At 31.9% G+C, this 20,914-nt stretch overlaps 1 protein-coding gene across 3 annotated transcripts in view; it reads right to left on the bottom strand.

Moving 5' to 3' along the window:
- LOC142226655 (dnaJ protein homolog 1) overlaps nucleotides 1-20,914 on the bottom strand; it is a 109,139-nt gene that overhangs the window by 31,239 nt on the left and 56,986 nt on the right. For 2 of the 3 annotated variants that reach the window (XM_075296763.1, XM_075296764.1), the window contains exons 3-6: nucleotides 9,652-9,862; nucleotides 5,326-5,732; nucleotides 4,439-4,664; nucleotides 3,993-4,362 (exon numbers count right to left, since the gene is read on the bottom strand). In XM_075296763.1, coding sequence (XP_075152878.1) covers nucleotides 3,993-4,362; nucleotides 4,439-4,664; nucleotides 5,326-5,551 — 822 coding nt within the window. In that variant the 5' untranslated portion in view covers nucleotides 5,552-5,732; nucleotides 9,652-9,862. The remainder of the gene's footprint in view (nucleotides 1-3,992; nucleotides 4,363-4,438; nucleotides 4,665-5,325; nucleotides 5,733-9,651; nucleotides 9,863-20,914) is intronic. The other variant, XM_075296765.1, reaches the window with a different exon arrangement.

The following is a 20,914-nucleotide window of genomic DNA, read 5'->3' as shown; positions in this document are numbered from 1 at the left end:
ATACTATTACAATGAAAAAAATCACAGAATCACCGGATGGTCCGAACAAACACCAAGTGCTGATACCAAGCGACCACTAAGCACAATCGTACCATATGGATACCTTGGTGACCTAAATGGAAATGATATGACAATAAAAATAGAAGTGTACTTGGAGAACACAAAGCCTACAGAAGGTAAGTTGGAGGAATGACCACTTGAATAGACATTTTTGTCAAAATTTTATTTCTATAGAACATTTTGTCAAAATTTTATTTCTATAGAACATTTTGTCAAAACTTTATTTCTATAGAACATTTTGTCAAAATTTTATTTCTATAGAAAATATTTTCAAAATTTTATTTCTATAAAAATTTTGTAAAAATTTTATTTCTATAGAAAATGTTGTCAAAATTTTATTTCTGTAGAAAAATTTGGTCAAAATTTTATTTTGATAGGAAATTTTGTCAACGTTATATTTTTATAGAAAATTTTGTCAAAATTTTATTTCTATAGAAAATTTTGTCAAAACTGTATATCTATAGAAAATTTTGTCAAAATTTTATTTCTATTGAAAATTTTGTCAAAATTTTATTTCTATAGAAAATGTTCTCAAAAATTTATTTCTATAGAAAATTTTGTCAAAATTTTATTTCTATAGAAAATTTTGCCAAAATTGGAGTTACTTTTTTTCAGTGTATCTATCATTTCTAACATGATAGATAAACCTGTGGCAACACTTCGTCTCAGTTAACCAATAGTCACTTCCCAAGGAAATGGATCCGAAATATGACACTGTAATATTATTTCTAGTTCCATTTTAAAAACCCTTTCTCAAGCAAATACAACAACAAAATCAGTAAAATAGCATCATAGAAAAAGTGTCATTGATTAATTTGGGAAAAACTGCCTTTAAAATGATTGATCAAATTAATGAATGGATGAATGATTCGCCAGTTCGTTTGGATAGTCTAAAGTGGTCTGTGTGCATGCCACTACATATCATTGGTGCTCTTGTTAGATTTTTTTTTGTGCTACTGATTTATTCTGGCTTATATGGTAAATAGCCATTTATACACTAAATTAACAATTTACGATTTATAGAATTTTTTTCGTGCAGACACCACGAAATGATTGTGAGTGTGTGTGCGAGTGTTTTCGTGAAATTTTTGTTTAATTTTTGTGATTTTTACCCCCAACTGTGAGAATTTTCCAATTTTTCAACAACTCACAAAATTTAAAGTTTTACTGAATGCCAAAACATTCTGCAGGCCACATTTGGTAGGCATTATTGGTATTGCATTGATTCTGTCAGTCAAACTGAAAGTGAAGTAGTCTCAGTCAACCAGCCATTTATATGTTTTGGCCATTCATTTAACTCATTCAGATGGTGATGTGTCTGTATGGATGATGGGAATTCGTATCATTAGACCAGCGAGACAGATATTCTATTAAAGGCTAATAACTCAAAAACGGAAACAAAATCCAAATCTAATGTGATTGATATGTGAATTTTCGATACTGATAGCAATATCATCGTCGTTGCAATCGTAGTGGTCGTTGCAACTAGCGATTTTATTAGACATAAGATAGCACTCTAATTGAAGTTCTCTTAAATGTCAATAATTTATCATTCATATATATATATGGATGTTGTTGATATTACTTTTTCAAATGATTGATGGTAATGTCGATAGGATACACTGGTAGAAAAAACTTTGTTATATTAACGAAAAGTGTCACTAAAATGATATTGCAGAGGGTAGGTCAGTTTGAAATTGGGTTAGGTCAGGATAAAGTGAAAATAAAGGGATATCAGTTCATTACTTCTTATGGCCAATCTGAATGGTGTGCCATGTATAGTGCGAGTGATATGTATTGCAACCAACTTCAGATTGCTATCATTCCTTAATCGCTCGTATCACAGCTAAAAGATTTATTTCAATGATAGTTCATTTTGTTATTCAAAATGTTACAAAAGCATCTTGGTCTATTATATTCAGAAATAAAGTTATTCACGATGGTATTCAAACGTGATAGTGTGATTGCTTTATATTTTGGCTGGAAAACCACAAGTGGCTTTTGTTAGAGCCCGTGCATGTATTAATGTGGATAAATCTTTTGTTTCTTATACTACTGTTCCTTACCGTTTCGTCGCGTCAAAAAAATGGACGAAGAAACGGTAACCACACTATGAGCAAGAACAGGTGCACAAAAAATTAAATTGGAAAGAGCCAAGGGGTTGCTTCTCTTGCACAAAAGAAGTCCGTTATCGAATTTGGTTTTCTCCGATGTGAAGTTATTTCAAAGTGAGCAGTTTGTGAACAAACAAAAGGCAGGCATTCTATACATTGCACCACGGTGACTCCCCAATGGTAATGGTGTGTGCTGCCATAAAGGCCGGATTCGCGTTCGTATTCATCGACGGTGGACTCAAAATATATGCTGAATATTATCGGAAAAATATCCTAAAGACAGTTTTGAAGCCTTGGGCCTCCGCCACCAAAATCTCCGTATCTCAATCATGGTTGCCACAGTTGTTAGAATTCTACCAAAAATGGTATATTTTTTACTGTTTGGTAAATTAATAGAATTCTTGATATTTTGGTAGATTTTGTCAAAATATTTCTTTATTTCTATAGAATTCTATAAAATTTTCTAGAGAAATAAAATATTGACAAAACTTTCTAGAGAGACAAGATTTTCTATAGAAATAAAATTTTGGGAAATTTTTCTATAAAAATAAAATGTAGACACAATTTTCTGTAGAAATAAAATTTTGACAAAATTTTCTCTAGAAATAAAATTTTGATAAATTTCTCTACAGAAATAAAATGTTGACAAAAAATTAAATTTTGACTAAATTTTCTCTATAAATAAAATTTTGACAAAATTTTCTCTATAAATAAAATTTTGACAAAATTTTCTCTAGAAAAAAAATTTTGACAAAATTTTCTAGAGAAATAAAATTTTGACAAAATTTTCTCTAGAAATAAAATTTTGACAAAATTTTCTCTATAAATACAATTTTGACAAAATTTTCTATAAAAATATAATTTTGACAAAATTTTCTCTAGAAATAAAATTTTGACAAAATTTTGGTAGATTATTTTTGGCTCGAGTGGCAACCGTGATCTCATTCCGTTATACTTCTGCGCCTGGGGCATTTTGGAGATTAAGGTTGGACCAAAATACCGCAGAGTTGCTCTCGTGCAGGGAGTGGAATCAAAGCTGATTCCAAATTTTGATATAATTTTGGATATTTTTTAAACAATAAAATTTTGTTGCATTACATGTCAACCTGAACTTGCTCTTGGAGTAAGCTTGGTGTCTCGTTTTGAGAACACTTAAACTCAAAATTTTTGTTAAGTATTACCGCCTGCAGGTTGACCCCTAGGACATGTGGATCTCTCTGCAGGTCGACTCCTACATCCTCTTGGTCATTGCACAATTTGATAGCTTCAGTAAAACCCCGACTACCGGGCCCTGAAGTTGGCTATCGAATGGTTGGCATCATATTTCTTTGCACGTTGGTCTTTGGTAGAAATTCGTAATAGGTACCAATTATGGAGACAATCAAATTAAATAAAAAATAAAACAAACTATTAAACCACTTTCTCGAGGGATTCCTTCCCCCTTGGGTAAACTGCCACTTGCCAAAAATGTATGCAGCGTGACTAAAAATGGTCCTTGAAATTGGCACTCCAGTGGATTCGTTTGGTAATAAGTACCCATTATAGAGATGGTGAAATTAAAATTATTAATAAAAGGGTAGAATAATTTCAACTTTCAACAGGGCGATTTAAATACTCTTCAAAGAAAAATCTTGATTTAAAGAAAAAAAAATTATAAATACAAAATATTTCCCAGATACAACATAACCTTGATTTTCTTATTTAATCATCTTTAGTTTTAGGAATACAAAATCTACTAAGTTTCAATTATTTTAATTTTCGCAATATTTCTTTCAGGATTCTTCCATGGAAATACCGGTAAGTAAAATTCTCACTTACCTGTTTCAATGTAAGGCGGGCTGTATATCTTAAATCGCTTCCTTCACGTTTAAACATCGCATGCGGTTTATCTCTTATTATGAACACAATATCCGATGGTATTTTCCCTGGCGATTGATCACCTTCCTTTTGGAACGTAACCTTTGTACCCGATTTCCAACCAGGCTTTATCGATATGCTCACATATTTATCCTCTTTCTTTGAGCTGCCATCGGGCTGTTGTACACGCCTTGAGATTTTCATTTTTTTCACACAGCCATGGTAGATTTCTTCCAATGTCACATAGAGATCATGTTCAACGGGTGGATCCTGTTGTTTCTCCTTTTTGAACGGTGTATGGACATTGAATGAATGTGATCTAAATGAGGGTCTTCACTGGATTATTTAAAGCAAACCACCAAACAAACAAAATGCCATACATATCGCGTATCAAAATGCGCACTTACCTAAAGCCACCGAGACCATGACGTGAACCCAAACCACCAAATGGTGATGAGAAGAAATCATGTTCTGTGTCCAAATCGAAAACGTTCTTATCGAAGAGATTATCATTCATATCAAAGAACGAACCGAAGGGATTACTGGAGCCAAAGAATTGTGCAAATGTGGCCCGTGGATCAACATGGAACTGATATGTAAATGTGTTATTCGAACTTGTGCCATTGCTTCTACCTGTAAATGAGAAAGGGACCAAGTGTGCAATTTTAATAACGTGAGGAAATAAGATCTAGACTAAGGCTATGGAAATACAGTTTCGCGTTGAAACAATAATAGTTAGACGTGTATAAATTAATATAAGAAACAAACATAAATAATGAAATAGATATACTTGCTACAGCCTTAACCCTTTGACTACCGACGTTCACTTAGGAGGACATTCGAAAACGACATCTTACTTTATTTCCCTAATTTTTTGTGATTTATTTTTCGACTTTAATCTAAATAAGCCATAAATATTTTCCATATTGGCGAGCACTAAACTGCATTTTTATAAACTTGTTTAACAGACAACGACAAATACGAAATTTTGAGATCATTTTTCCACTGTATGTCTCTAGTAAATTGAAATTCATACAAAAACTATAGCTGATATTTTTTCGGATTCTTCTTTTATTTTTTTTTCTCAGGCTGAATAGCAACTACTTTTGTAGACCATTTGGTCACAATTCACTAATTGAGATAAATCCTCAAAATTACAATTTTTTCTACATGATGTTAGTACAAGTAAAAAAAGAAGACAAATTAAAAATTTTAACATTAGGGTCCTTTCAGTGTTTTTCTCTGTGGTATCAATACAAATATTCCAACTACTATTCATAATTGCATAACTTACCACCAGACTTCAGTCCATCTTCTCCATATTTGTCATAGACCTCACGTTTACTTTTATCTGACAGAACCTCATAGGCTTCAGCCACCTCTTTGAATTTTTCTTCTGCATTTGCTGCTTTATTTTTGTCCGGATGATAGCGCAGCGCTAGTTTTCTGTAGGCTTTTTTGATTTCCTCCTCCGTGGCAGTTTTTGGTAAACCCAAAATTTTATAATAATCCTTGCCCATCTTTTGTGCGGATGTGTGTGTGTGTATGTATGTGCGGGAGGGAAGGGGAGTTGATAAAATTGATCTACACGTTAAATATCTCAATATCCAATGTGAAATGTACTGATGAAAATTGACTTAATCCTTCAATTTTACAAACTGTATGCAAAATAATACTAAAACGTAACAAATAATTTATTGGCTGAAAAGAATTCAAAATGAAACGAAATTTGTTAGGCAAACAGAAAATTAATAATAAATTAATAAAAATGAAATTTTATAAAAAAAAAGATTAATGGATATATTAGAGGTTGGCTGCTATGTATTGCAGGTGGCTATCATTTCTAAACCGCTCGTCTGACAGCTGTCAGATTTATTTCGTTGACACTCCATTTTATTGTACACAAGCTTACAAAAACATTTCGATCTATTGTATTCAGAAATAAAGTTATTCGTGATAAAATGCAAACGTGATAGCGTGATTGCATTATATTTGGCTGGAAAACCACAAGTGGCTATCGTTAGAGCCCTTAAGTATTCAAATGTGAATAAATGTTTTGTTTCCCGTACCTTTGCTCATTAGCGTAATACTGGCAGTGTTGTATCGCGTCCAAAAAGGGGACAATACCAAGATGGCAGATTTGAGCTTGGATTAACGTTCCAAATGCATAAGAGTTCCAAAACGCGCAAGAGTTCACCGATGCACAAAAAAGAAAGTTAGAATGGGGTCAAGGAGTTGCTTTGCTTGCACGAAAGTGACAAATTACCAGTTTTGTTTTCTTTGATTCCATTAAAAATTGAGCAGTTTGTGAACAAACGAAATGATCGGGTTTACTTGCCAAAAATATTTCCAGAGGAGGATTATTATTATAATCTCTCGAGCATTTGGATGGTAATCCTCGCTCGCAAGCTGGTATGATAAAAATTGTTTTTAATCTTTAAACTGTTACTGATAGTAACTTTTAAAAAAAATATTGGGGACATTTAAGAAGAATTTTAGTTTAAATTGGATATGTTTGGGGATGAAAGCGTCCCAAGAAAAAAATCTTATGCATTGTGAGCACGGTTTCCACTCGAGCCAAAAAAAAAGATCTACCAAAATTTGGAGAAAATTTTACCAATAAACTACCAAACATAAAAACTATTTTTGCAAAATTTTGTTTCGTGTTGTTTGTTATTGTTGGTTTCTCTTCAATCATTATTGTTGTTTTTGATTTCAGCTTAAAACCATGCATTGACTAAACTACAAGTGTAGCTTAACCAACAGTGGAAAAGTATGCTTGTCAAATTTATTTGGGCAAAGCCCTATAGACTGCAAGATGGTTGGATGTACAGGCATAATTTTCCTCTGTTGGTTAAGCTACACTTGTAGTTTAGTCAATGCATGGTTTTAAGCTGAAATCAAAAACAACAATAAAATGTTGTCAAAATTTCAATTCTTTAGAAAATTTTGTCACAATTTTAATTCTATAGAAAATTTTGTCAAAATTTTATTTATACACCCTCAGAAAAAATCGCTTCTCTAACATATGTTCTAAACATATTTTGCAGGAAACACATATATTAGTGGATACTGCCGAAACATTAATATGTTTGTTTTATGTGAACATATATGTTGTGAAGCATTTTGAGCCCAAAAATATTATATGCTTGGAAGAATTTTCCCCAAAGAAGATTGTGCTCATTCCCTCACATAATTTTCACTTCCACGAATTTTTTTAGTTCTTGGCACCTTTTTCTGTAATACAAATAATGTTGAAGAAATAATTCAATTTTATAATTTTACCTTTCGCCTGGACTGAGAATCGAACCGGGAACCATGCAATTTGTAAGCCAACACACTACCACTGGGCTACGTAGCTGTTATAGTTACCAATAGACAATTATCGTTATAAGTTACATTTATATAGCATAGTTTGCAGCGCCCACGAGCCGATGCAAACAAAACATTATTCAACAGAAATATATATTTGTTGACCACGTGGAGCAGTGGTTAGCATGTCCGCCTTGCATGCAAAAGGTCCTGGGTTCAATCCCTACCCCGACGGAACACCAATTTTTTTTTTTTTTTTGTTAATTTTTGTATTTATATTTTTATATTATTAAATGAAATTTTTACAATGAAACTTCGAAATGTGTGTTATTAAAGATTTACAGTCAGAAAAGAACAGTGCTTGATATAAACGAAATGGACTGAGCTTTTGGATAATTTTTTTTTTATTGCAAAAATAACAATTTTGTAGCAAAAAACTGTTTTTGGTATAAAAGCTTGAAATGTTGGAAGGAATTCAAAAACTCTAACAAAAGAAGAACGTGGAGTCGAGTATAAACATACATAAATAATTTTATAATATACACATAAATTTAGTTAGCCGTGAACAGTTTTTTACTAGCATTTAACACCATTTTAAATGCATTTAAAACTTCGTGTTTTGTACTTAATTTCATTTTTACCCTTAAGGTCGGTATTAAGTTGGCATTATCGTTCTAAAATGACCCTGTTTTGCATTTTACTTTTCTTTAATAATTCATTTTAAAGAAAATAACCTTTTTCAATTTTTTAGCAAAACTCGAACTTAATGCCCGCTTCCGAATGTCTATTCTCTTTACACGAGTATTCAAATTAAATAATATTTGGACTTTCTCTTTTGATTCTCTCGCTGTGTTATGTTGATATCTTTCGTCAACCCTCCCGGTTTCCATCTCTATTTCTTTCTCTACACACTCTCTCTCTCTGTCGCTCTATGAATAAAATATCACAACATATATATGTTTACTCGAAATTTGTAAATTTATATATGTTTACATTTATACATATTATTTTTATGAAACATTCATACCCCAAACATAATATATTCTAACATATTAACATATGTGTCCCAAACATTTAGTGTTAGTTTAGGAACATTACATGTTTGCACTTAAATATATTGTGTTTAAAAATTGTGCCCGAAACACATTTTGTTTATATCGGAACATATGAAAAACATATTTTTCTAACAGTGTATAGAATATATTGTGAAGCTTTTATTTCTATCGAAATTTTGTCAAAATTTTAATTCTATAGAAAATTTTGGCAACATTTTATTTCTATAGAAGATTTTGTCAAAATTTTATTTCTATTGAAAATTTTGTCAAAATTTTATTTCTATAGAAAATTTTGTCAAAATTTTATTTCTACAGAAAACTTTATTTCCATAAAATTTTGCCAAAATTTGATTTCTTTAGAAAATTTTGTCAAATTTTTTTTTTTGTAGAAAATATTGTCAAAATTTTATTTTTTTAGAAAATTTTGTCAAAAATTTATTTTTATAGAAAATTTTGTCAAAATTTTATTTCTAGAGGAAAATTTGTCAAAATTTTATTTTCATAGAAAATGTTGTCAAAAATGTATTTTTATAGAAAATTTTGTCAAAATTTTATTTCTAGAGGAAATTTTGTCAAAATTTTATTTTCATAGAAAATGTTGTCAAAATTTTATTTCTGGAGAAAATTTTGTCAAAATTTTATTTTTATCGAAAATGTTGTCAAAATTTTAGTTCTATAGAAAATTTTGTCAAAATTTTATTTCTTTAGAAAATTTTGTCTATAAAAAAATTTTGTCAAAATTTTATTTCTATAGAAAATTTCGTCAAAATTTTATTTCTATAGAAAATTTCGTCAAAATTTTATTTCTGTAGAAAATATTGTCAAAATTTTATTTCTTAAAAAAATTTTGTTTCTATAGAAAATTTGTCAAAATTTTATTTCTATAGGAATTTTTTTTTTTGTCAAAATTTTATTTTTGTCAGAATTTTATTTGTAGAGAAAATTTTGTAAAAATTGTATTTCTTCAAAAAATTTTGTCCAAATTTTATTTCTATAGAAGGTTCTGTTACAAATTTATTTTTATAGAAAGCATTGTCCAAATTTTATTTCTATAGAAAAATTTGTGAAGTACCTCTTAGTTGGAGAGGAATGTTTTACAAAATCTACCAAAACATAAGGAATTCTACCAATCTACCAAACAGTAAAATATCTGCCATTTTTAGTAGAATTCTACCAACTGTAGCAACCGTAAGCCCTATAATTTAGGGTAATTTTTTAATGTTTTTGAAAAATGTAGGATGATATTTACTTACCCCTTAAGGTTTTTTTAGTTTCGTTGAAAAATTTTCTCCAATATCTTTGCTTAAAATATAATCTCTCTCCCCTTTAAATGGTTGTTCCTCGTTTCTGTCTCAGCTTTCTTGTACTCAGGGATAAAATCATTTTTTTGCAAACATCGAATGGTGACACAGAAAATTTTCTCACTCAATGCTGATATGGTTGACGCTGGACAATCGAAAATATCTGCAAGAATTTCAAATGCGAAAAAAAAACAAAATTAGAAATTTTTTAAACAATTTATGAATGACGACACACAAAACAAAATACATAGTACTATGGAAAGGAAAATCTAATTTGAAATGTGTGTTTGGCATTTCCGATATTCCTAGTTTTTTTCTATTTTCCACCTACTCAATTGACATTTGAATGAAAAAAACTAAAATAAAAATAAAACAAAAATTAATTAAGAGAAAGAAACGAAGACAAAACACTTAGAGAAAAATCTTTTTATTGTTATTTTCATTTCAATTAACAAAATTGAATAGGATAGACCACTTTTTGCCCAGCGGGTGGCAAATAATCATCGTCATCGTTGAAGTATTCTCTTAATGGTGCATGGAAAGAAATTTGAATTCAGTGCCGGTTAGCACCGCTATTCAATTGTCATGGCATGGCCATATTGGTCTATAGTTGCGGGCTTTTTGCAGATTTCTCAACCCACGCAAAGTACAAATCTGTTGCTTTTTCTTCTTCATTCGTCAAAATTTGTTTCCATTTTTGCGTGTGCGTTTATTTGTTTAAATTATTAGCGTCACAAAATTGAAAGAAACAAAAAATGGATATATTCGACCATCGATCTGTCTTGCAGAAGCTTAAGCAAATTTGAAGAATTTGTTAAATATGAATTTACTATACTTTATTTCAATGAAATTTTGGCTAGTCATAGAAAACAATGATCGATTTGGTATGGCTAGCCATGAAAGCTCTTAACAGAAAATGTTATTGATTATAGATGTAGAAGTATATAAATAGTTAAACTAAATATGTAAATTAAAAAAAAAAAGAATCTAATGTTTATTACTAAACCGTCGCAGAGCGGCATGGAATAAAAAAAAAACTAGACCACCATTTGTGAAAGCACCGCAGTCGGAGTTGTGATACTTGACATATGTTGCACAAAATTGCAGAAAACAAACACCAGGCTGTCCAGAATGAAGCATAAATTAAAAGGTAAGGATATACTGAATTATATTTTGCTCAAAAAGCAAGTAGTTCCAATGAAATGTATGTGAAGATAAATTCCGAATTTCGTTAGCACAGCCAAAAACCACTTTGTTAACATAGTTTCATAAAGGCTTTAACAGAGCACTGTATGGAACTGAAAGGACTAAGTTCTACACTAATTAGTCACAGTGGTGCAAAGTTAGCATGCCCGCCTTGTATACAAAGGGTCGTGGGTTCAATCCCAGTTTGGATTAAACAAAAAGTTTAAAACCTTTCGGATTCGGAAGTCCCTTATGATTGAGCTGAACATAGAATCGGGCAGCACTCATTTATAAAAGAGAAGTTCACCAATGTGCTATCACTATGGACTGAAAAATCTAAGTGAGCATGAAATATACCTCTATACCTAATCTAACACTTGACATTGCTACATTACATATGAGCCATATGAGCGCTGTAGTATGTAATGACTCACATCTTACATTGACCATTTCGGTATTGGACGAATATTTTAGAATATATGAAAAAATACATTGCGCTTTCTTCTATTAAAAAGTTGTATTTGGTGCATCGTTTGTAAGAAACTGAAAAAGTATGTTTCCTTTAAACGAAGTTTCTTTAAATACGCTTGTGTATATATCACACACTGGTTAATAAATATACATGTTTGTCTGTATGTGTTGCTTGCGACTGGAGAGCTATAGCGATATTCGTATGCTGATGAGTGATGAAAGCCAATTGGCCTTTAGGATACACAAATTTCAAAATTAGGATGACCGTAAAATGAAGTTGATCGAGATAGCAGAGGCCTTAAAGATATCAAAGGAACGTGTTGGTCATATCATTCATCAATATTTGGATATGCGGAAGCTCTGTGCAAAATGGGTACCGCGCGAGCTCACATTTGGCCAAAAACAACAACGTGTTGATGATTCTGAGCGGTGTTTGCAGCTGTTAACTCGTAATACACCCGAGTTTTTCCGTCGATATGTGACAATGGATGAAACAGGGCTCCATCACTACACTCCTGAGTCCAATCGACAGTCGGCTGAGTGGACAGCGACCGGTGAACCGTCTCCGAAGCGTGGAAAGACTCAAAAGTCCGCTGGCAAAGTAATGGCCTCAGTTTTTTGAGATGCGCATGGAATAATTTTTATCGATTATTTTGAGAAGGGAAAAACCATCAACAGTGACTATTATATGGCGTTATTGGAGCGTTTGAAGGTCGAAATCGCGGCAAAACGGCCCCATATGAAGAAGAAAAAAGTGTTGTTCCACCAAGACAACGCACAGAGCCACAAGTCATTAAGAACGATGGCAAAAATTCATGAATTGGGCTACGAATTGCTTCCCTACCCACCGTATTCTCCAGCGACGTTTTCTTGTTCTCAGACCTCAAAAGTATGCTCGCAGGGAAAACCGAAGGAGTACTACCAAAATGGTATCAAAAAATTGGAAGGTCGTTATAATCGTTGTATCGCTCTTGAAGGGAACTATGTTGAATAATAAAAACGAATTTTGACAAAAAAAATGTATTTTTCTTTGTTAGACCGGGGACTTATCAGCCAACCTGTTATAAGAAAGAAATAGTCCTTAGATTTAGTATAAAAACGCTTCAAATATAGCCTAAGACTTATTTTGAGGACTTTGTATCTTTGATTTACAGCTTTTTGGAAATTAAGGAAACACTGCTAATTTGGAAGTATTTGTTATAATTGGAATAATGAAAATTCCATAAATGAGATCTGTATCTTAATTTTAATTGAATTAGTACTTTATTTACAGCTACATAAGTCCCTAAAAACTCCATATTTTAAAGAAGTCGCATCTTTCGATCGAATTCAATACCAAAATTCTTAAGGGAAGGTCAAAATCTTTGGATCCACGTAAACTTTTGAATTAAATCTTTAGATTTAAGAAAAAACGCTTCAAATATAGGCTAAGTATTATTTTGAGGATTTTGTATCTTGTGTATAAAGTTTTTTTGGAATTAAAACAATAACATTGGTTACTTGCAAGTAACTGTTATAATTTGGATTTACAGCCTTTTTCTGCTATCCGAATTCTAGTCTTCGTTCGCATACAAACGAAAAACAGCTGATTTTGGTTTCTCTAAGGGGTATCTAAACTAAAATCGAAACGAAAGTCAATGCGAACGAAGACGTAACGTTATGTCTAAAATTGGGTTTCTCTAAGAAGGGTTTTAGACGATGCAATAATTGCATGTAATAATTGCATGCAATAATTGCACGCAATTCTTGTTTGTAGGCAAACGGGGTAGAGAAGCAAAGGGGGTAGAAAAAATTTCATGTTTTCCGTTCCTCTTGCAATTTTTTGACATTTCTGAAACTTGAAATTTCAAGCGATTGCATGAAAAATTTCAACGTATAAATGCTGAAGTTTTTAAGAAGCAACTTTAAAAGAGAATACAAAAAATTGCACGCAACCAATTGCATCGTCTAAAACCCCTCTAACTCGATTCGTTCGCATTTTGTCGAACTGAAATGTCAAATGTCAATTAAAAGGAGAACTGAACTGCAATTATTGTAGAAATATGGAAATACAAATATTTATCTCTCTACGCGGGCTAATTTGTTAAAAAATATTGAGCTAAACCAAATATCAGAAGCGGGAAAAGTTTGCCAAATAAACGGCGATGCCAGATTGAATTTTATGGACAATAATTTTTAAAATGTGCGGGTCTTTTTCAGGAAATTGTAATAATTGAGATCTGTTAATTCTAGCATTTGGCAGTAACGTAAGCCATGCGAATGAACGAAAGGAAGTTAGAGAAACCCAAATCTAGACGAAAGTGAGTGACTACCGTTCGTTCGCAATTGCTTTCCTTCGGATATCAGAAATAGGCTGTTAATTTAACTGCCTAATTTTAATGTTATTGTTCCTAGACTTAAAGCTACATACACCCAAAAAATTTTTTTTCTGATTCAATCACGAAATTAATTGATCCAATTAATTTTTTAATTGAAATGTCTTCAAACACAGAAATGATAGTATCAATTAAAAAATTAATTGAAGGTCAATTAAAAAATTAATTGATCCAATTAAAAAATTAATTTATACTATTAATTTTTCTGATTGATTTTTGTTTCAATTAAAAAAATATTTGATTCAATCCAATTTTTAATTGAATATTTTTTAAAACTCAATTAAAATTTTAATTGGAAAAATTTTCGTGAAATTTTTTTCTGTGTACACAGCAAAAAAAATCACGAAAAAATTAACAAATTTTTTAATTGAAACAAAAATCAATCACAAAAATTAATAGTATCAATTAATTTTTTAATTGGAATAATTAATTTTTTAATTGACCTTCAATTAATTTTTTAATTGATACTATCATTTCTGTGATTAAAGACATTTCAATTAAAAAATTAATTGGATCAATTAATTTCGAGATTGAATCAGAAAAATTTTTTTTGTGAGTAGGTCCCTAAAAAATGTCCTTATTTTAAAATTTAAACAAATTATAAAAGCTGGTATTTGCTTCTACAGCAAAAAAAGTGTCGCCAAAAAATAGTGAAATGTTCTTTTTGGATCCGGAAGTGGTGCAAATTTGGCGCAGAAGCGATGAGTTTAACATGAGCTTGGCATAGGACGGATGTCCACCATTTCAACAACCGTTTCACTGAATTTGAATCACTTTTTAGGGCGTGATCTGAATTCAGTGTTTTGGATGTTAATTAAAAAATTTTAGGATATTTTACCAACTAATTTTTTAATTCAAATGTCTTCAATCACAGAAATGATAGTATCAATTAAAAAATTAATTGAAGGTCAATTAAAAAATGAATTGATCCAATTAAAAAATTAATTTATACTATTAATTTTTGTGATTGATTTTTGTTTCAATTAAAAAAATATTTGATTCAATTAAATTTTTAATTGAATATTGTTTTAAAACTCAATTAAAATTTTAATTGGAAAAAATTTCGTGAAATTTTTTTCTGTGTAGGTCCCTTAAAAATGTCCTTATTTTAAAATTTAAACAAATTATAAAAGCTGGTATTTGCTTCTACAGCAAAAAAAGTGTCGCCAAAAAATAGTGAAATGTTCTTTTTGGATCCGGAAGTGGTGCAAATTTGGCGCAGAAGCGATGAGTTTAACATGAGCTTGGCATAGGACGGATGTCCACCATTTCAACAACCGTTGCACTGAATTTGAATCACTTTTTAGGGCGTGATCTGAATTCTGTGTTTTGGATGTTAATTAAAAAATTTTAGGATATTTTACCAACTAATTTTTTAATTCAAATGTCTTCAATCACAGAAATGATAGTATCAATTAAAAAATTAATTGAAGGTCAATTAAAAAATTAATTGATCCAATTAAAAAATTAATTTATACTATTAATTTTTATACCCACCACCATAGAATGGTGACGGGGGTATAATAAGTTTGTCATTCCGTTTGTAACGCATCGAAATATCGATTTCCGACTATATAAAGTATATATATTCTTGATCAGGGAGAAATTCTAAGACGATATAACGATGTCCGTCTGTCCGTCTGTCTGTCTGTCTGTCTGTCTGTTGTAATCACGCTACAGTCTTCAATAATGAAGCAATCGTGCTGAAATTTTGCACAAACTCGTCTTTTGTCTGCAGGCAGGTCAAGTTCGAAGATGGACTATATCGGTCCAGGTTTTGATATAGTCCCCATATAAACCGACCTCCCGATTTGGGGTCTTGGACTTATAGAAATCGTAGTTTTTATCTAATTTGCGTGAAATTTGAAATCTAGAGGTATTTTATGACCATAAAGAGGTGTGCCAAAAATGGTGAGTATCGGTCCATGTTTTGGTATAGCCCCCATATAGACCGATCTCCAGATTTTACTTCTTGGGCTTATAGAAACCGCAGTTTTTATTCAATTTACCTGAAATTGGAAATCTAGAGGTATTGTAGGACCACAAATACGTGTGCCAAAAATTGTGAGTATCGGTCCATATTTTGGTATAGCCCCCATATATACCGATCTCCCGATTTTACTTCTTGGGCTTATAGAAACCGCAGTTTTTATTCAATTTACCTGAAATTGGAAATCTAGAGGTATTGTAGGACCACAAATATGTGTGCCAAAAATTGTGGGTATCGGTCCATGTTTTGGTATGGTCCCCGTATAAAACGACCTCCCGATTTGGGGTCTTGGGCTTATAGAAACCATATTTTTTATCCAATTTGTCTGAAATTGGAAATCTAGAGGTATTTTAGGACCATAGAGAGGTGTGCCGAAAATGGTGAGTATTGGTCCATATTTTTGTATAGCCCCCATATAGACCGATTGCCCGATTTTACTTCTTGGGCTTCTAGAATCCGAAGTTTTCATCCTATTTGCCTGAAATTGGAAATCTAGAGGTATTTTCGGGCCATAAAGTGGTGTTCCGAAAACGGTGAGTATCGGTCCATATTTTAGTATAGCCCCCATAAGAACGATCTCCCGATTTAACTCCTTGGGTTTCTAGAAACCGTAGTTTTTATCTGATTTGCCTGAAATTGTAAATATTCTGGTATTTTAGGTTCACAAAAACGTGTATCGGATTAAGTTTTTATCGGTCCATTTGGTAATGCCTCCATATAGACCGACTTCACTTCTTGAGGGTGTAGAAGGCGCACTGATCATGAAAATTGCTTGAAACTCAATGAAAAATTTCAAGATTTTACTTCTACAGATTTAAGATTTCAAATCAAGACATTATTTTATAATTTTCTTGCACACTTACAAGAGATGTTAATGATTCCTCTAAAACTCAAACAAAAATGGTTCTTATAAATCCAGAATCTGACATAGCCCTCATAGGTGAAATCTTTAAATTTATTTTCGGCAAGTGTCCTCAAGTTCTCAAGCCCTCCTGAAATTTCAAAGGAAACCCTAATATTTGGTTCATGGTGGTGGGTATTTAAGATTCGGCCCGGCCGAACTTACTGCTGTATATACTTGTTGTGATTGATTTTTGTTTCAATTAAAAAAATATTTGATTCAATTAAATTTTTAATTGAATATTTTTTTAAAACTCAATTAAAATTTTAATTGGAAAAATTTTCGTGAAATTTTTTTCTGTGTAGGTCCCTAAAAAATGTCCTTATTTTAAAATTTAAACAAATTATAAAATCTGGTATTTGCTTCTACGTTCTTTGTATTACAGAGAGAAAGTTTTGAGAAAAAATAGGGAATTAGTCAGAAAATTATATTTTTTTAAGATAGGTTTATTTAACACCAAATAATACAGTTTCTTCATTTCTATTCGAGATTAATGAACAAAGAGGATTGAGCAACTTCATGAATTGAATCATTGAAAAGAAAATGCTAGATACAAATCTATACACGACTAACTATACATATTTCCGCCCGGGCGAATGGACTCTGGTCTTCAGTATGGATCTGACTTCTAATGAAAAAGCATATAGGAATTGTCGCTCAATTTTCTTCATAACAATTTTTTTATGGCGATAAGAATATCGATTGAGGGGAAAGAATTTTTTTGCTTCTGGTCCACAGGAAACTGCAAATCATATGACTTAACCCGACTTCAGCTCTCTCGTTTGTATTTAATACAACCCCTGATTGACTTCAATTACTCAATTTAAATAACATCTTATATGTATCACGTTGTATGTATAATCATATCTTATGGCATAAAAATTCTTTCAGAATACAATAGAAATCTATGTCAATAAAATACCATGTATATTGTTCAGATATATCAAGTCTATTATCATAAACCTACCATAATAATAATCATAATGATTATATTTTGATTTATTCTAACCATTTGTGATCCTAATCCCATGCGATTGCATCTCAAGCCCTTTTTTAAATGGAAAAATAAGGCAATATTTATTACAATCATTTTTGACTGTTGCCATAAGCACAGAAAAACCAATAGCTACAACAGCAACAACTTATTTTGTTTCATCCATGTGAATGTGATTCAATCCTTTCCATGTGCCACACAGCCTGTCTTCCACTCTGTCCAATTCAATGCGTTTATTTTTGTTATTTTTGGTGTTTTTGGTGGATGGCCTTATCAGTAGCTCCATTGAATTGAAAATCTTTACAACTCCTTCAATTGCCCATAATAAATATTTTTACAAGCATCGTAAACAAGAGCCTACCAAGAGACGTGGTACGCACAAAATTTCACCAATGAAATATATCCTTAAATGTACTTGAATCATTCAACTCTTAATGGATATGTGGAGTATATGTGGATGATTTAACCGCAGACACATAACCCTTTTTACATATCATAAAGGAATAAAATAAATAAATGAGAAATTTCATTTTTTTTTTTTGTTTGTAACAAAAAAATTATTATTTCCTTTATAACATAAATTGATTGCTTTAAATATGTGTAATTACATTATATAATTTAAGAAGCCAGTTATATTGGACATTTGCTTAAATGATGCACAGTAGGGCAAATTAACGAAAATTTCCCTATGGTGTTATGCATAATACCATAGGGAAATTCTGATTCAATCACGAAATTAATTGATCCAATTAATCATTGAAATGTCTTCAACCCCCCAAATTTGGCTTGCGAATCCTCTAACAGAAGCAAATTTCATCCGATCCGGCTGAAATTTGGTACATGGTGTTAGTATATGGTCCCTAACAATCATGCAGAAATTGGTCCACATCGGTCTATAATTATATATAGCCCCCATATAAATCGATCCCCCGATTTGGCTTGCGGAGACTCTAAGAGAAGCAAATTTCATCCGATCCGGTTGAAATTTAGTACATGGTGTAAGTATATGATCTCTAATGACCATGCAAAAATTGGTCCACATCGGTCCATAATTATATATAGCCGCCATATAAACCGATCCCCCGATTTTGCTAGCGGAGACTCTAAGAGAAGCAAATTTCATCCGATCCGGCTGAAATTTGGTACATGGTGTTAATATATGGCCTCAAACACCCATGCAAAAATTGGTCGAAATCGGTCCATAATTATATATAGGCCCCATATAAACCAATCCCCAGATTTGACTTCCGGAGACCCTTGGAAGAGCAACATTCTTCCGATTCAGTTGAAATTTGGTACGTGATGTTAGTATATTGTATCCAACAACCATGCAGGAATTGGTTCATATCAGTCCATAATTATATATAGCTCCCATATAAACCGATCCCCAGATTTGACCTGCGCTGCCTTATGGAGAAGCAAAATTAATCCGATCTGGTTGAAATTTGGTACGTGGTGGTAGTATATGACATTTAACAACTATGCCAAAAGTGGTCCATATCAGTCAATAATCATATATAAACCCCATATAAACCGATCCCGAGATTTGGTTTTGGAGGAGGAAATTTCATACGAGTCAGTTGAAAATTGGTACATTGTGCTAGTATATGGCTGTTAACAACCATGTCTAACTAGGTCCATATCGGTCTATAGTTATATATATAGCCCTCAGATAAATCGATCCCCAATCACACAAAAATTGATCCATATCAAGTTCACAATTGTATATAGCCCCCATATAAGCGACCCCCATATTTCAATTCTGGCTCTCTACGTATCGTGCAAAAGTCCATATCGATTCGTAATTATTTGTAGACTTACCTATACATAACTTTTTTGTCTAATATATACCACGTATGGACTAACTCACAATTTAGAAAACGATATTAAGAAATTTTAAGATACCACAACCCAAGCAATTCGATTGTGGATGACATTATTTCTTGCAGTTTCTACGCAATCCATGGTAGAGGGTACATAAGATTCGGCCTGGCCGAACTTACGGCCGTATATACTTGTTATTATTATTGTTTTTAATTAATTCAAATTGACTAATCATTTTTTGCTTATTAAACATATTTCCCAACAAGAAATTTCGAGCAGTAAGATTCTCGAAACAGTGCTGGACAGATATGACATTAGCAATTACCTCAGCAATAACTCCCATAAATGTACTGACATTGTTCCACCATTTTATTTGACCAATACAATAGATGCATTATGACATTAAGGACATCAATACTTATTTTACAAGGTTCGGGTCAGATGCACACATACGCCATCCACTGAACCTTTTCTGGGATTGTCTACCTAAACGATTGGTAACCATAGCGTGGACTGAAAAGGGTGTTACATAGTACGAGAAGTATACATCGTACTGACTATAATGGGAAAACTTATTAAAAAGTATATGAGAGCGAACGCAGTTTAATATAGAAATTAAACTTGATAATCGTTTTTTTTAAATAATTGTAATGCCCATTGTGCCCTTGTCAAGGGCTGACAACGACTATAACATGACTGTTGCTATTGCTATTCCTCTTAAACTGATGAGCATGATGATGATGATGATTGTGGTACTCGTACGATGGTGATATATGCTTGAAGTCCAACAAATGGAATCTTTATTTAATTAAGTAGCAGTGATCTCATTAAATGATAAAAAGGCAACACCAACAACAAACATAATAATACTGATAATACGCACACACGTACACTTTCACATACATCAGCGAGCCCCCAACTTCCAATTTACCAAAGACATTGGTATTTTAACCACTTTTTCGCAATCAGGTTGGCTCAATCCTTTTCTGATTGACTTTAGTTATGGTTGCGGCAGAACACACAACCATAGACTTCCATATTTCCTTCCTTGTGCCACATTGATAGTGTGTGGCGGCCCATCAATTACATCGGAGTGAAAACAGAAACAAATTTAATTAAAAACAGACCCCCATCACCACCTCTGCCACCATAATTGCATTTAATGAATTCAGAATTAATATATTGCACCTTTTTTGAATGGAAATTTAAGAGTTTCAGATTTAAAAACATTTTTACAATACACATACGATGGTGATGATGTTATTTTTAAATCAAATTAAAATTTCCTTTAAGGCAAATAACTTAATATGGTAAGTTTTTAGAACAAAACAAAAAAGTAAGTAAAAGTCGGGCGGATTTGACTATGTACTACCCTATATCAATTTGTAAATCTACATTTTCGATATCATTTCAAATCCTTCAATGTTAATTCTACTCCCTGTGTAAAATTTCACCTAAATCGGAGTAAAACTTTG

The sequence above is a fragment of the Haematobia irritans genome, chromosome 2 (assembly GCF_050003625.1).
Source record: "Haematobia irritans isolate KBUSLIRL chromosome 2, ASM5000362v1, whole genome shotgun sequence".
Lineage (NCBI taxonomy): Eukaryota > Metazoa > Arthropoda > Insecta > Diptera > Muscidae > Haematobia > Haematobia irritans.
The sequence above is the reverse complement of the archived record's forward strand: the minus strand, read 5'-3'. Positions and strand labels throughout refer to the sequence as shown.